The following is a 14,928-nucleotide window of genomic DNA, read 5'->3' as shown; positions in this document are numbered from 1 at the left end:
TTTCATTTAAAATTACCTTCCAAATCCACTCCTTTTGGAGACTGCTTCACACATGGTTATGGTTGCTCTCTTTTCCGTACGTACTATTTCGGTGTATTTATCTCTGTTTAATATAATTGTCGCGACGTCAGTGCGGTCTGATAACCCCCCTTAAACTATGCTAGATGTATGTCCGTGTTTATTTCTTCCATTTATCAGTTTGAGACACTCGAAAAAGCGATAAATGTGAAAGTGTCGGCTCGAAGATGTCAGGTGAACAAGAAGGTATCAGATACAGAAGAGCACAAAGTGTTACGAGAGCTGAAGAAATACAAGCCGTCGAACAAAAAGTCAGGAAATCACAACCCGATAAGCCGTAAGACAAGCATTTCCAATTACCCTTGAAATTAATTGCAGATAATTGTAATTATAAGCCACAATACGCTTTGTAAACACAGTTCATACAAAAAAAAAGGCATTATATAACTCACTTTCCAAAATCGTTTGACATTTTTTGACACTTTTTTGTGAGGTTAGTCAATTTCGTTTGGGGTTTTTAATTTTTTTATTAAACACCGCAAAGTCAAACCAATTATATTCAATAAAAAAATAATACAATTCCGACAGAAAATTACCACATTTAGTGGTAATTAAACCCATAAGTCATACTTGAAGCCATGTGCTTTGCTCGAGTATTCCTACAATTGGCGATTGGTACCACTAACGCCGCGCGAAATTTAAATTTTAGGATACATAAACCGCGCGATTCGCTGCTGTCATGGAATTCGGGCTTCGAGAATTTCACAGGATTTGTCAATTGGGCCTTTTTGTTGTTGTCAATCGGCGGGTTGCGTCTCCTACTCGAGAATTTTATCAAGTAAGTACATATACAGAGTGTTTGTTTTACATGACTGAGACAGGTATGGCATTCGAGTGGATCCGATCCAGTGGTTTTACATACTAACCGGCCAAGATGAACAAGGAACAGAGCATCCGTCCATAGTTTTGATACTCTGTAAGTTTTGTGTGACAAGAAAAAACTGAACAGAAATGGCACCGCTTTTTTACAGATTCGGTGGTTCCCATAATTTTTTGTCTACTCACCGAAAAAGCTCTTGCCGTTGTAAGTATTTCGAGTAGGTTTTATCATGATTAATTTGAGTTTTAAGGAAATCATTTCCCGGAGTATGGGAATGATGATACATGTGGTCAATCTTCTAGTCTTAATTTTTCTACCAATGGTTGTTATACACTACAAAGATGGCTTTAGTTTAGGTAAACTTCCGAAACCTGTTGTAAAAATATAATTGGACGTTTACAGTGGGCGCTTCAACTGTTACCACCCTGTATAGTGTCTTATTTTTGAAATTATGGTCCTACATCCAGGTTAATTTATGGTGCAGAAACGCGCGCCAAAATTCAAACAATAAGAGTCTTCGTCGCCAGTCCCTCTCTTACAACAACTTGCCAAAAGACGAAGATAGTAACAAAAATCACAAAGACTCCCAGGACGACTTAAGCAATACGGAAAAACTTCTAGTGCAATACCCTGACAATTTGAATTTAAAAGACTTATTTTACTTCCTGTGTGCCCCCACTCTGTGTTACGAATTGAATTTCCCTCGGACGGAGCGAATACGGAAACGCTTCCTCCTGAAACGAATTTTCGAAGTTTTGGCGGGCATCCAATTAATCTTGTGCATCTTCCAGCAATACATGATTCCCTCCGTGAAGAACTCTCTCATTCCTTTCAGCAACATGGACATAGCACTCGCGTCTGAAAGATTACTGAAACTAGCGGTAATTCCCCGGATTGTTGTCTACTAAACCTTGTTGTTTTTTTCCAGATCCCCAACCATTTAGCATGGCTGTGCATGTTTTACATTCTGTTCAACTCGTGGCTTAATTTATTAGGAGAAGTGTTGCATTTCGCCGATCGGAATTTCTACGGGGATTGGTGGAATGCCAACAACATTGACACGTTCTGGCGCACGTGGAATTTGCCGGTGCACCGATGGGCGTTGAGACACTTGTATTTTCCTTTAGTAGAGCTGGGTTATGGCAAACAAGTTGCTGGTATCACTGTGTTTTTCATCAGTGCCTTCTTCCACGAATACATGGTCAGTGTCCCATTGAAGACGTACAAGATTTGGGCGTTCATGGGCATGATGGGTCAGGTTCCGCTCAGTAACATTTCCAAATTCATGGAACGTACTTATGGAGCCAGGATGGGCAATATCGTGGTTTGGGCGTCGCTGATAATTGGTCAACCGCTCTGCATCATGATGTATTACCACGATTATGTTATCACTCATTATGGGCAGTCATTGTTGGAGGACTACGGGCATGTGTAACGACTGATTAGGCTTAAGTTTTTTATTGGTTACCATTGTTTAATAAAACCTGTGAGAAAATAGTTTTTTGTTTGATTTTCCGGGTAATCACGTCACGGTTCACTTGAACTTACTCGAGTAAATAATTTAGCGAAAAAACATTTTATTAGTGGCTGAGAGATATGATATTGATGTTAATTAACATTCCAATACATACGCAGTTATGCACTCAACAAATCAACCTGCCAATGTAATGTTTAATTTAACTCTCACTTTATTTTATCAAAGTTTTTTCCGCCACGAATCAATCAAGTGGAATAGATCCGAGAAAAATGATTTAATTGAACTTTGCCGCAATTCTCATTGTTTCAATCCTTTCATTTCTCACTAATTCGAGTGTGTTGCGGATTTTTGCACAAAGCTGATCTATAAATTATCGAGATAAATTAAAATACAGTTGATAAATGATGGCGCTTGCTGGCATGCATGGTCGAGCGTAATAAACTTTAAGTAAACTTGTTGTGTGGGTACGTACTAGGAATATCCCTGAGTCGCGAAAAATTTCTATTGTAATTATTTTACAGACTTGTTTGCATAATTCACTTAAAGTAATTAGAAACTTAATTGTAGGTCGGGCTTAAATTCGTGGAATTGACTTCTGGATAAATAAAGATTGATTGTATTTAAATTACGGTGTAGAGTCTTAAAACTGATGCAATAACGAAATAATGATACAGTACTCGATGAACAGCGGATTTAAATTCATTTTAAAAATGTGAGCCAGTCTCTTTCCTGTTGGCAATTTCCTGTTTTTGTCATCATGCAACAATATTGTTTCATAATTACTTGTAATCTGAAAAAGGACTTTGAGCTGAAAATTCCAAGTCATATAAAGAATGCTTCTAAGTATAGGCATTTGAGCTGGAGCCACTTGTAACAAGTAGCAAGTTTACTACGCATTTAAGCATTTTTATCGTTGTATTTTGCATATTGAATTAATTATTTAAAACCTACAAAGTCAAGGTTTTTGGTGGTTCATCCGTTATGTTTTAACCACAAAGGACTTAAACTACTTATTAGGTACCTCGCTATTATAAAAAAATCGTGTTAAAGTTGTAGTATAGTCAACAAATGCATTTAAATTTATTCATTTTGGTCTTTGATGCAAACGATTTGCATAGGCAATTTTTCCGGACAATGTTACATTAGCACAAATATTTAATGATATTAAAAAAATGTAGGAGTCTCTATATTTTTCTGATTTTTTCAAAATTTTGATTCGTTTTCGGCAGCCGGAACGGATAGTCGTCATTAACCCGTAATTATCGTTTTTAGCTGTTTAATTGAAGATAACATTAGAAAGAGCTTTTTGTGTTAAATTTTATAAAAAAAGATTTTCGTCCTACAACTGATGATTATTGAGAAAATCGCATATTAACCAAAAATTGGAAATGGTATATTCTAAACTACCTAGAGTTTTCCGATGGCCTAAATCTGGGCTAATAATTTCGATAGAAATTAACAAAAAACTCTAATCCTTGGGTAAATTTTGTGTATTGTTGGTTGCATACAATTGAAGGTGATTTTAATATAAATTATAATAATATAAGTTTTCCAGCGGACTTTTTTTATAAACTAAAAACATGAATAGTAATTTATTTTATAATGTACGGAAAATTAGGCTTTCTGGTTCCATACTGAGTAAGGGAAGTGAGCTATTACAGTGTAATAATTTTTAACATTCCAAAATGTCGAAATAATTTTTGGAACAATTTTTTTAAAACAGTATGAAATAAAATAAATATTCATCCAATAAGCTTCTTACAATATTTATTTCTATATTAAGGATTTCTTCACTCCTTCAATCTTTCGTCGCCTCGTCTGTGAAGATCTCATTCGTACCTACTGTAATATTTGACTTACCGCCTCACCGGACTCATAACGTAATAGTAATTTACGTATATTCTGGTAATTAAATATATACTAAACCTTAAAGTGATGCAAATGAAAGAGAAATTATTTCTGTACCTTATAGAGGTAAAGAATCGTATTGTCATTATTATAAATACATTTGTATCCAAAAAAAAAATGAAAATTTTTAGGTTTTAAATTATAATATAATCTGAGAGCTAGGAGTTGAAAACTAAAAACTGAATAGTTATTTATTATACAAGACGATAAAGAAATTGTTTATCTACGAGTGAAAAGGTTAAGTTTACGAGTGACGAAGTCAGGAGTGAACTTTTTTCACGAGTATCTTTATTGTTGTGTATAATATTTTGTTTTATTTTGTATTCATATACTAGAATTCCTAAATATAAACAGTAGATAAAAATTACTTTATTTCACTAGACACTCTTTAATATTGAGTACAAAATAAAAATATTTTTTCCAATATTTTATCGATTTGTAGACTAAAATATAAAAATTAAAAACGAATGAAAAAAAATGAAAGAAATTAAAAATTATAATCACTTTTATAGACACTATAAATTACCAGTTAGGAAATGAAACAAAAACAGGCATTAGAGATTAAAATTTGGTAATACATAAAAATGTGTTTGTATAAAACACGAAACCATCATTCAAAACATTGAAATTGTATTATTGGTTGCATACGATTGTGCATATTTTTGAATTATTTTAATATCTTAAAGGTTTTTTCCTATTTAAGTGATTTAAAAATCAATTCATCTCGTGCTGTGGAGGTTTACTCAACTCTTGTTTAACAAAAATTGAAATTTCAAGCTATCGACCTGTCTTATACGCGACATTTCAAGTTTAACGACTCCCGAAGAGTTCAATCCGATCTGTAAAATCGCGGATTTACCTGCGATCACATCCATAAATACATAGAAAGACGATTGCCTAAACACAAATGCATACATTTGAAATATTTATCTTTGATAAGTAACAGCATTATCCGCGAAGTCTTTGGTATAATTTTGCATCGCATTGAACCTAGGGCTCAAAGTTTTGGTCTCGTGAGCCCCACGGAGTGGGCAGTTTATTTATTGCGCCATTAACGCCTGGAATACATTTGTTCGGATTATGTCTGTCGTAAATTGGTCTAATTCGAGTTCGATTTTCGATTTGGTTGGGCAGGTCTGCACTTTGCACCGCGTTGTGCCGTTTAAATCTCCATACATTAACCTTGTGATTAATATGTATGAGATGTACACGAGCATGTATGGATATGAACCGGGGACCTGTTTGACAATGGCAGCTATACTATTACATTCATACACCACGCCTGTCGACTCCTTACATCCTGATCTTCCGAGATAGCCTCTTGGAATTGTTGCACTTCTTGTCTAAAGAATTATTATTTCACATGGCCGATTGATTGATATTCACTAATGTCAATCGAGACGCTCGTAATTAACGTGAAATGTTCGAGGGCCTTTGCCGACTCAAATTGCCGGTTTTCAGCTTGTTAAGAGGAGAATATTGCATTCAGACGGTGACAGATCGGACGAGTCATTAATTAACGTTTTTTTGAAACGGAGATGAGCGACTCGAGAGCGACTCTCTTTCGAAAATGAGAGTTCACGTATGGGATTAACATAAGTAAACAAAACAAAGTGTTTATTTACATACACCTTAGACCCACATTTTTAACATACTTTGAACAAAAGGTTGGACAATATTGATTATAAACACACGACTCGCGTTTTTCTACGGAGAAATTTTTTGCTGTTATTAACAAACGCACCTTTTTTTCTGTTTAGTCTAACCATCAATCGCGTCTGCAGAAAATTATGTTTTCAAGTACTTCCATTGCTAATATTGTTTCAATAAACAAAAAATTGAGTAAACACCGATCAAGTAATTACAAGTGTTATTCACATAGACTACATAAAGTAAGTACTTAAGTATCCTAAATTAATCTGTAAACAGTTGTTATGATGAATATTAATAGTTATTTTTTTCTTAATTCTGCAAAGAGTCCATAAAACGTTATTATGTATTACTTTGTGGAGGCTACTTTGTGAATCGACTGGTGACGATGAAAATCGTAGAAGACACCAGAAAAATTCAAAAAAAAGCACTCAACAAAAATTAATTTGAAGATTGTTTTAAGAAGTGGTAGCAGTGTTAGAATATGTATGTAGAAACTCAGAAAAAAACGATTAAATTATATTTGTAATTTTTTAAATAAATTTTGTTTAATTTGTTCAATAAGTCAAGCACTGCGAGTATTTAGTATTCAAGGTTTTAAAAGAGATAATAAAAATTAGTAAAAATCAATTAATAAAAAAACTAAAAATGGTAGAAACAAAATAAACAAAAAATCAAAACCAACAGAATCCAAAGTTACAAAAAAGAAACTTCATGTATGTATTAAGTAAAAAATTGGGAACAAAAAATTAGACACTCGATATTAAAAACTCTCAAACCTAAGAAAATTCTGAGCAAAAATCATAATTTTAAAATTTTTAGAAAAGAAAACTGCAAAGTGATCAAGCAATTCTGACTTTAATTTTTAAAGCAAACCACTGGAGCATGCTTTTGATTAACAACAATTTAACAATCTTGAGGGGTTGTTCGTCCAGTATTTAACAAGAAAAACGGTATCCGGTTACAGTGTTACAAATTATTAATAAAGATACTTTCAAATCTGTTTACAATTTAAACAGTTCTAAATGATCACCCTGTATTACAAACCATATAGAAATTCAAAAACAATCGCTTGCAAAAAAACATTCTGGTTGTTAATGTTTCTAAAAAAATATTCTTTTATGTCAGGAATTCTGCAATTTACCTTTTGTGATTGATTTTTCTGTCTTAAAAAGTCAAAATTAGTTTAAACGTCAATTGACTTTCTATTATTGCTGAAATTGTGGCACGAATTTCAAGTTACAACAACAAAAATAAGTTTGTCACTGATGACCAAAATCTTTTGCACACAACTGTATGTTATGTATCTATATTAGATATTATAAATAGACAATAGAAACTAGAAGTTTTTTTACAAATTATTAATATCTGTGATTGAAATTTAAGAGGACAATTTCAAATTAAAACAAAACAAAACCAGTTGAATTAAAATTCAACATAAATGTAGAAATTATAGGTGGAGTGAAAATTCAAAAGGGAATTTTTGTAAGCTTTAATTTTGATAAGAATGTAAAAACCGATAGGAGTGATCGTTTCTGAAATATAAGCAAAAAACAAAGAAAGACACCTTTAACCTCCTCTCCCTCCTCAAGTTCGGCCCTCACTCTTGGGGACTTTTGATTATCGCCGTTTCGATAGAAATAATCTTTTACTCGCCTGGGCATTTTTTGAGTTTAACACCTGATTCTCGTTGGCGCTTTAATCTGGGTAATTTTTTTGACACATCCAGTTTTTTAGCTTAAAGGGTTCAAACCTCATGTGTAAAGTAGTCTACCCAAGTGTAAAGAAAGCTTTTAAAAAAATTCCAACTCTAAGATTTTTTTCCACCGATTTGTCTATTTTGACTGGGCTATTAGTACGATTATTTTGACAAAAAAATAAAGAAATAAAAATAAGTTTGTTACAGTTCCAATAATACTTAAAACAATATTAGTAAGCTTCTTGTAATTTATTTTAATAGTTTTTATTAGAAGTAAGTACTAATTAGAAACATTATCTTTTGCGAATATTATGAATAGATTATCCCATTAAATTTTAGAAAAGAGGTTTAATGAACATTTTAAAAACACTTTTATTTGATCTGCCGCAAGTGAGTCATTTGAAATTCCGAAATTGAGGTGGGAAAAATTAAAGGGTTAGTGGGGGTGCTTTTATAAGTGTGTCAAAAAAATGTCTTTTTTAAAAACAAAAGTAACCTGTTTTGTTTTACAAATTCTTTCTGGTTCGTTTTTATTAGAACACCCTGTATCTCATGAATAGATGGTCTGATTTAATTTTGGTAAAAAGTTTTAGAAAGTTTGTTAAAATAGCTTTCATTTGATGTGCCATAAGTAGGGTAGTGCTATTTGAATTTTTAAAGTTGGGATGAGTGGGGGTTAAAGGGTTACTGGGGATGATTTAAAATTTACGTCAAAAAATTTCCTGTTTTGGCGTTTTGCAAAGTTTTTTTAGATTCTGAGATATTCGTGGACTTTTGGATCTAATATCTTTGTTATGTGCTAACGGATTACAACAAAATTTTTGCCACAAGATATCAAGACATAGTTTCTAGTTTTTCTATCATGGAAGCTTTAATCTCGGGTCTACATAATGTGGTTTCTCAGATTTAGTTTATGTATACTCGTACAGAAGATTTGTCTAATTTCTAATATTTATGAATTTTGAATGATTTTGATTGTTTGGGCTAAGTGCTAGAGCCAATCAGTATAGATGCTTATAATCGTGTATTTTTCTTTGTTTGCGGTTGGTTGTATGGGAGCGATGGTCTCGTTGTCATGCCATGTGTTAGCCACCCCCGTGGGCATTAGCATAACGAAATAAACATCCATCGCTGGTCGCAACAATGCGTAATGAATCACTAGTTTGTGCGAAATAAGGTAAGGCCTCGCGGACCTTGTCCCATGCAAGCAAAGCACAGCAGACACAACATGTAGGAACTTCCACGAGTTGTTAAACATTTAAAAACGTTGCGTTGGCGCCGTCGCCAAATTATGCCATGGTTCATTCATCATTTAAATCAATTACAATTCATATATTCCGAGTCGACTCGCATTAAGTTCCCGGAAATTTAACATTTAAATAAATATGAATGAATACATTAGTAGCGAGCGACAAAGCGGCGAAAAACTCCACTCCAATCAAGTGTGTCGCTCGTAAATTCGCCATTATCGCGCTGTAAATTTCGAGCTTTTCGTCGAATCAGGTTCTGGATTATCGGATTAGAAATGTCGTTATGTAAGATCGAGAGATAAAAATACAAAGTGGACAATGCGAACACGAGACTCGCGTGCTATATGAGACGAGGCAATAAAGACATACAGAGTCGGTGTTGTCGTCTATGTCTGTGCGTCCAGTCATGGGCAGGACTAGGTAGACGCTGCTGTACCCACCTGTTGGGTTTGGCGGCGCCACGGGCGTGGTTGATCACTGGATTCTGTTTCCTATATTTTTATCTTGATTTGCGGGATTTAAGGGATCGCAATTGGCGGAGGCGCCTTGACCTCCTGCGAACAGCAGGAGAAATTCCTGAGGTGAAGCTTATAGAATGCAAAAATTTTCTCCAAGTGAGTAAGCAAGGCCAAACAGAGAAAGTTTATAAAAATCGCTTGGTTTGTTTAACATATTTACTATACAGTTGTAACATGAAACAATTTTTATTACCAAGCAAAACTAAATACCACATTTAGTAACAATAATTAGTAATAGATAATTTTATCCACAGTTTGAAAAAAGTACCAAAATAGTATATTACATAACGAGCACGGAAAGTGATAAATAACGCACAAGCGGGAAAGTTGTGCACGAGGCATTAGCCGAGTGCAGGCAATACCGCGAGTGCGTTAGACACTTCCCTGCAAGTATTGTACACTATTTTTCCTACGACCATAAATATTTTTTTTCTTACGAACATATTTATGTCGTAGTCATTGGCCGTACTGCCGGCAGAAGCTGTAATCAAATGAATATTCCTTTGTTTGACTGAAATTTTACGTCATTTCAGGAATTGCCTACTTAATTCTCGTCAAACAAAGTAACCGATTGAACCATTACATGTTACAGCGTTTGACGGAAGTGTATTTAGTCATTTGCTGAAAGCTTGTGTAGTATTTCGGGCCGTAATATTTAGTAATTGTCCTACTGAAAATGGATAATCATAGGAGTTCGTTCTATGACAAGTTAAATGAATATTTTTTGAAGAACAAAGATGTGGAATTACGAAGAAATGAAGGAGGTAAAAGACTTCTAACCTCAAAATACACCTTTATTTTAATTGTATGTATACATTTTAGGCTGCAAAAGATATTTTACTGGCAAAAAAACTCGTAGGCAAAAAACAGTGCCAAACAAATCGCTGTGTGTTTAAAAAAAGTGATGTGCAATTCTAGATGCCACAATAGTGCTACGTGTTTAAATAAATAACAATCTAAATACATGTACATATACCTAATATGTTATAGTTACCTACCTACAATTGTTAGAGTTAACATTTTGAATTACGTTATGTTTAAAGAATATATTTTTATTTTTGTTTAATTTACCTGAATGCAGAAATATATTTTTATCTGTTGTTTATGTGATGTACTTAACGTTTTTTGTATGATTTTATAATATCATATATTTACATTATTCCAAATAAACGAAACAAATATTTTGCTACAATAAAAATCTTTTGTTTTTTTGGCTTTTCTTTTCTTCTACCAAAAATCTACGTTTCTACACAAAGTATCAAACATTTCAAGACTTTTCAGCAAATGACTAAATGCACTTTCGTCAAACGCTGTAACATGTAATGGTTCAACCGGTTACTCTGTTTGACGAGAATTAAGTAGGCAATCCCTGAAATGACGTAAAATTTCAGTCAAACAAAGGAATATTCATTTGATTACAGCTTCTGCCGGCAGTACGGCCAATGACTAGGCTTTCCGCGGAATGACGCATTACGCCCAGTGACTACGACAGATACAAAAATACGTTGAATAACGATTTATTTTTTATAATGGATACAAAAAAAATACGTTAAAAAAATACAAAAGATTCGAGTGTGAATTATGCGTTAGATTTTTAACACACAGTGCGAAAACAAATCGCACAGGTTTTCGACCTCGTACGATATTGCCAATTTTCGCGCATATGTAATTGTGCGTTATGATCTAGTTTCGTATATGGTCGTAGGAAAACCAAAAAATTTAATGAAAGATAAAATGAGGCCAAACTACACACGTTAGGTGCAAGAAAAAACAATTGGCATACTAAATTCAGCAAGAATCTGAACATTGTGTAAATTAGGAGTTCTATTGTGAAAAGTCTAGACTGAAAAGAGTGTTGAAACTTGAAAGAAGAGTCAGGACCACCCTTTTCTTTGAGTCAAGATAAGGTAACGGATGTTGTTTGAAGATAATTTGTCCATTTAATTAATAACCAGCAAACATTACGTAGCAGGCCTATAACGGACATGACATAGTGTTTTTAAAATTAATTACATTGCGATATCGGTCAGATATCATCACATATCACCTGTCTCAGCACATTAATGTTGTACGAGATCCGTCCAAAAAAATCTAACTGTAGAGGAATTGGATTAAAGTGAAAAAAGTCCGATAAACATCGTTCCAAGTCCAAGAAATGTGTTCTTCTCGTCGTGAGATTTACACAATCTTCCTTTCGGACTTGTCTGTCACAACACGACTACAAGCTACACCGGCCAGCAAATGTCTTTTCTCTGTCGTTCTTTTTTCGAAAACACATCTTGCATCCGATGGGAAAAAATCAATTAAGCAAGTCAATAATGAAGATTAACTCGGCGTCATGTATTGAAATGAGTACCGCCCACTTCTAATTCTCTTCCGATCCTATTTTAGATAGGGCCCAACGCAGAGCTCTGCTTTATCGGCCTCAAAGCGGCGCGCGATTCGAATTAACGGTGAATTCAATAAGCCATTCGTTATCTCGGCCACCCTGTAATTAAAATCTGCCAGCGGTTTATTTAAAAGCCGATGAAAGAGTGGATTGCGATCGAGACGAGATAACACACCCAGTAAAACACTCGTCACCAAATTTTCGACCTGCGCCAAGGTCAAAAGTCATGAGATACTGATGGCCATCTGGGCGAGTCGAAAGGGCGGAATCGCAATAAATTCACGAGAAACTCTCGGATCCAAAAAATGACAAACAAAAGGTTTCGATGCCAGGGAATTGAGCGGCCAAAAAATAATAAAACATCGCAATAAACATTAAAGTTGTTGATTCATTAAAAAAATCTTGTTTCATGTTCATCACCTAGTTTTCATTTTTCTGATACCTACAGCTTGCTCAAAAGAACCGCACCATTACTCAAGTAGTTTTTGTTATTGTTTTCTGTAACTTTTTTTTTAATCTGGCATCAAAGCTATTCATGAAAGTTTAATTGTGAACGAACCATCGGATTGAAAGTTAATTAATATGACATTTAAAACCTCGCCGGGCGTATTAAAAATTGTAGTCCGTTCACAACACACTAATATCACTGTGAAAAAACAAGTCATACGTAAGTATAATTTAAAATATTAACCAATGCACTTTAACCGAAATTTACAAAACAATGAAAAGTTTTTATTTACTTCTATAAATTTTTATTATACATTTTATGTTACTTTTATTATATATTTCATTTTTCATTCCTTTTATTTACTTATCTCCATTTCACTAGTACACTTATGTACATGTTTTAAAGCTCTGGTGCCCTTATCTTTAGATTTATTTGAATTATTGGTAATAATAATAATAATTAACAAAAAAAAATATTTCCTTATTTTTTTTACAAAACTTACCTTTTCTTTATATTTATTTTAACTTATTACGTATACCCTATTAACTTACTACACTATTAACACTTTTGTAGATACATGTTAAAGTTCCTGCTCTCTTGTTTATTTAAGTTGGTATTATGCGCGTTTCCTTATACTTATGATGGTAGGGGTTATACAGGGTCGCTAAAAAGTATGGATACAGCTAAATATTTTTAGAACGGTTTAGCAGAGCACATTGGAATTTGGGAAACAGTTTACCTATTTTCTGCTCAAAATTCAAGCGGCAAAGAGCTAACGATAGATAAAGACAACATTTCTAAGGCAAAAAAAATTACTTTTCTCAAAATTTAATTACCTCAATATTTTTTTTTAAATAAGGTATGCATGCATGTGTTACATCACAAAACTCAGAAAAAAATGCTCTTCTTAAAAATATTAAATTTAACCGTTCTTGACATTAAAAAAAAATAAGTTAGGTTTGTATCTCCAGAAAAAATGAAAATAGATGTTTGATAAACATCTGAAGCATATACCAAATTTCAATAAGTTTTGATAAATTGTTTTTATATCTAATACTTAACTGTATCCATACTTTTTAGCGACCCTGTACATATATGTATTTCTTAACGAAACTTGTCTAAATTTTGTGTGTATATTCTAATATCTCTACCTAATTTGCACATGAACAAAATTGACCAAAAAGATGAATTTTCACACTCATCATCTTTAGAGTTGTTTTTGTTAATTTCGTCGTTTTTTTGTATTTATAAATATTTTAATAGCGGAGATTTTTTTATTTTTCATAGATTCGCTTGAATATTGGATGTGTGTCAGTGCGATTCTGCGAAACAGCTCGTGGAGCAAATTTGGTCTGACATTTTGCACAAAGCCTTTGGTGTGGTGCAAATTGCGCTCTGGTCATCGTCGAAACATTAAAAAAATATTCCATTTCCTCGGATTAGCCCACTTGAAAGACAATGAGTCGTTGATCCAACAATGGCGTATCAAAAAGTGCATAATTGAGACATAGTCGGTGTGAAATCGAATGCATTGTGCGTTGATGTGCGAAGAAGAAAAGACGGACTCGCCGCTCCCCAATCAGCGCCTAACGAACGACAATTATAGAAAGCAATCGAGGTTATGATAACGATTGCCCAAGTTATTTTCATAATTGCACAATTCGACAAAGAAGCGTTTAAGGGTCATTGCAAGGATCGTGTTCGAGTCCTCCACTTCATATTTTATTGTTGACTGGTTACGTGGTTTACCCGAGATTTATCACCGATTATAATTGACGTTTTCAGTGCATATTATTTATATCTACGGTCAGGATTAACAGGTCGATTTACAGTTTATTTCGTATTTTTGTTGTCGGACTTGTTGGAATGTGAGATTTTTTTAGAAAAATTCAACCATAATTGAATGACAAAGCTGCGTGGGTGTGGTCAAAACTCACCGCCGGTCTTGAAGATGGTATAACACTTTTATAATTGGTAGATTGCTGCCACTGGAGGCGAATGTCTCCCTTTTCCCATTACACGTGTCAGAGGCCTAATTTTTCAAAGAAATGAAAGCACACCGGGATGTGTGTTTAATGATATCGCTCGATGTCTAAACAGAAGGCGATGACTCGACTTTTATTGTAAATTGATGGGTAGAACGCATATTTCCGAAGCAGGTGTGAAATCGGACATGATTTTTCACCTCTTATTTAATTACGGGGTATAAATTACAGACGAACACCGATTTCTTCCACTAATCATAAATAAAGCTAACTGCGGCTAAATGCTATGATAACGTAGTTAGTAGGACCAGTTGGGACTTTCTAAAATTACATCAGAAAATTGCCCTCAATCCGTTTTTTTATTTTATTTCATACAACTGCCACTTCCACTGAAACTACGAAAATAACAAAACAATAATTTTAGGAAATAGGTATTTATTGTATAGTTGTTAGATATATGAAAGCCCAATTTTGTTACAAAAAAGTCTTTTGTGGTCGAAAAGTTAACAAATGTAAAGTAGAGAGAAATACTAAAAAAGTAAGAAAAATGAAAAGAACTTAAACTAAAAAAATAGATCTTCGAAAATTTGTGAAACTTTTCGAAAGACATTTTCTGTTTTTGTAAAATAATAAAATAAATAGTCAAATATGTACAGGGTGCTGCATTTTGGATGTCCGAATAGGGAATCTCCGAAATTAAGAGGCT

General features: G+C 33.7%; 1 protein-coding gene across 1 annotated transcript; it reads left to right on the top strand.

Moving 5' to 3' along the window:
- Window positions 1–29: 29 nt before the first annotated feature.
- On the top strand, window positions 30–2,395 carry LOC123013064 (diacylglycerol O-acyltransferase 1). The gene is made up of 7 exons (XM_044411381.1): window positions 30–355; window positions 728–856; window positions 900–994; window positions 1,050–1,102; window positions 1,149–1,254; window positions 1,301–1,779; window positions 1,827–2,395. The coding sequence occupies exons 1-7, from the start codon at window positions 246–248 to the stop codon at window positions 2,331–2,333; spliced, it is 1,479 nt and encodes a 492-aa protein (XP_044267316.1). The 5' UTR covers window positions 30–245; the 3' UTR covers window positions 2,334–2,395.
- The last annotated feature ends 12,533 nt before the right edge of the window (window positions 2,396–14,928 follow it).

Source organism: Tribolium madens, unplaced genomic scaffold, assembly GCF_015345945.1.
Source record: "Tribolium madens isolate multiple individuals breed KSU strain unplaced genomic scaffold, Tmad_KSU_1.1 Scaffold_96;HRSCAF=242;Tcas5.2_LG5, whole genome shotgun sequence".
NCBI lineage: Eukaryota > Metazoa > Arthropoda > Insecta > Coleoptera > Tenebrionidae > Tribolium > Tribolium madens.
Note: the sequence above shows the minus strand (reverse complement) of the source record. Positions and strands in the feature narration are given on the sequence as shown.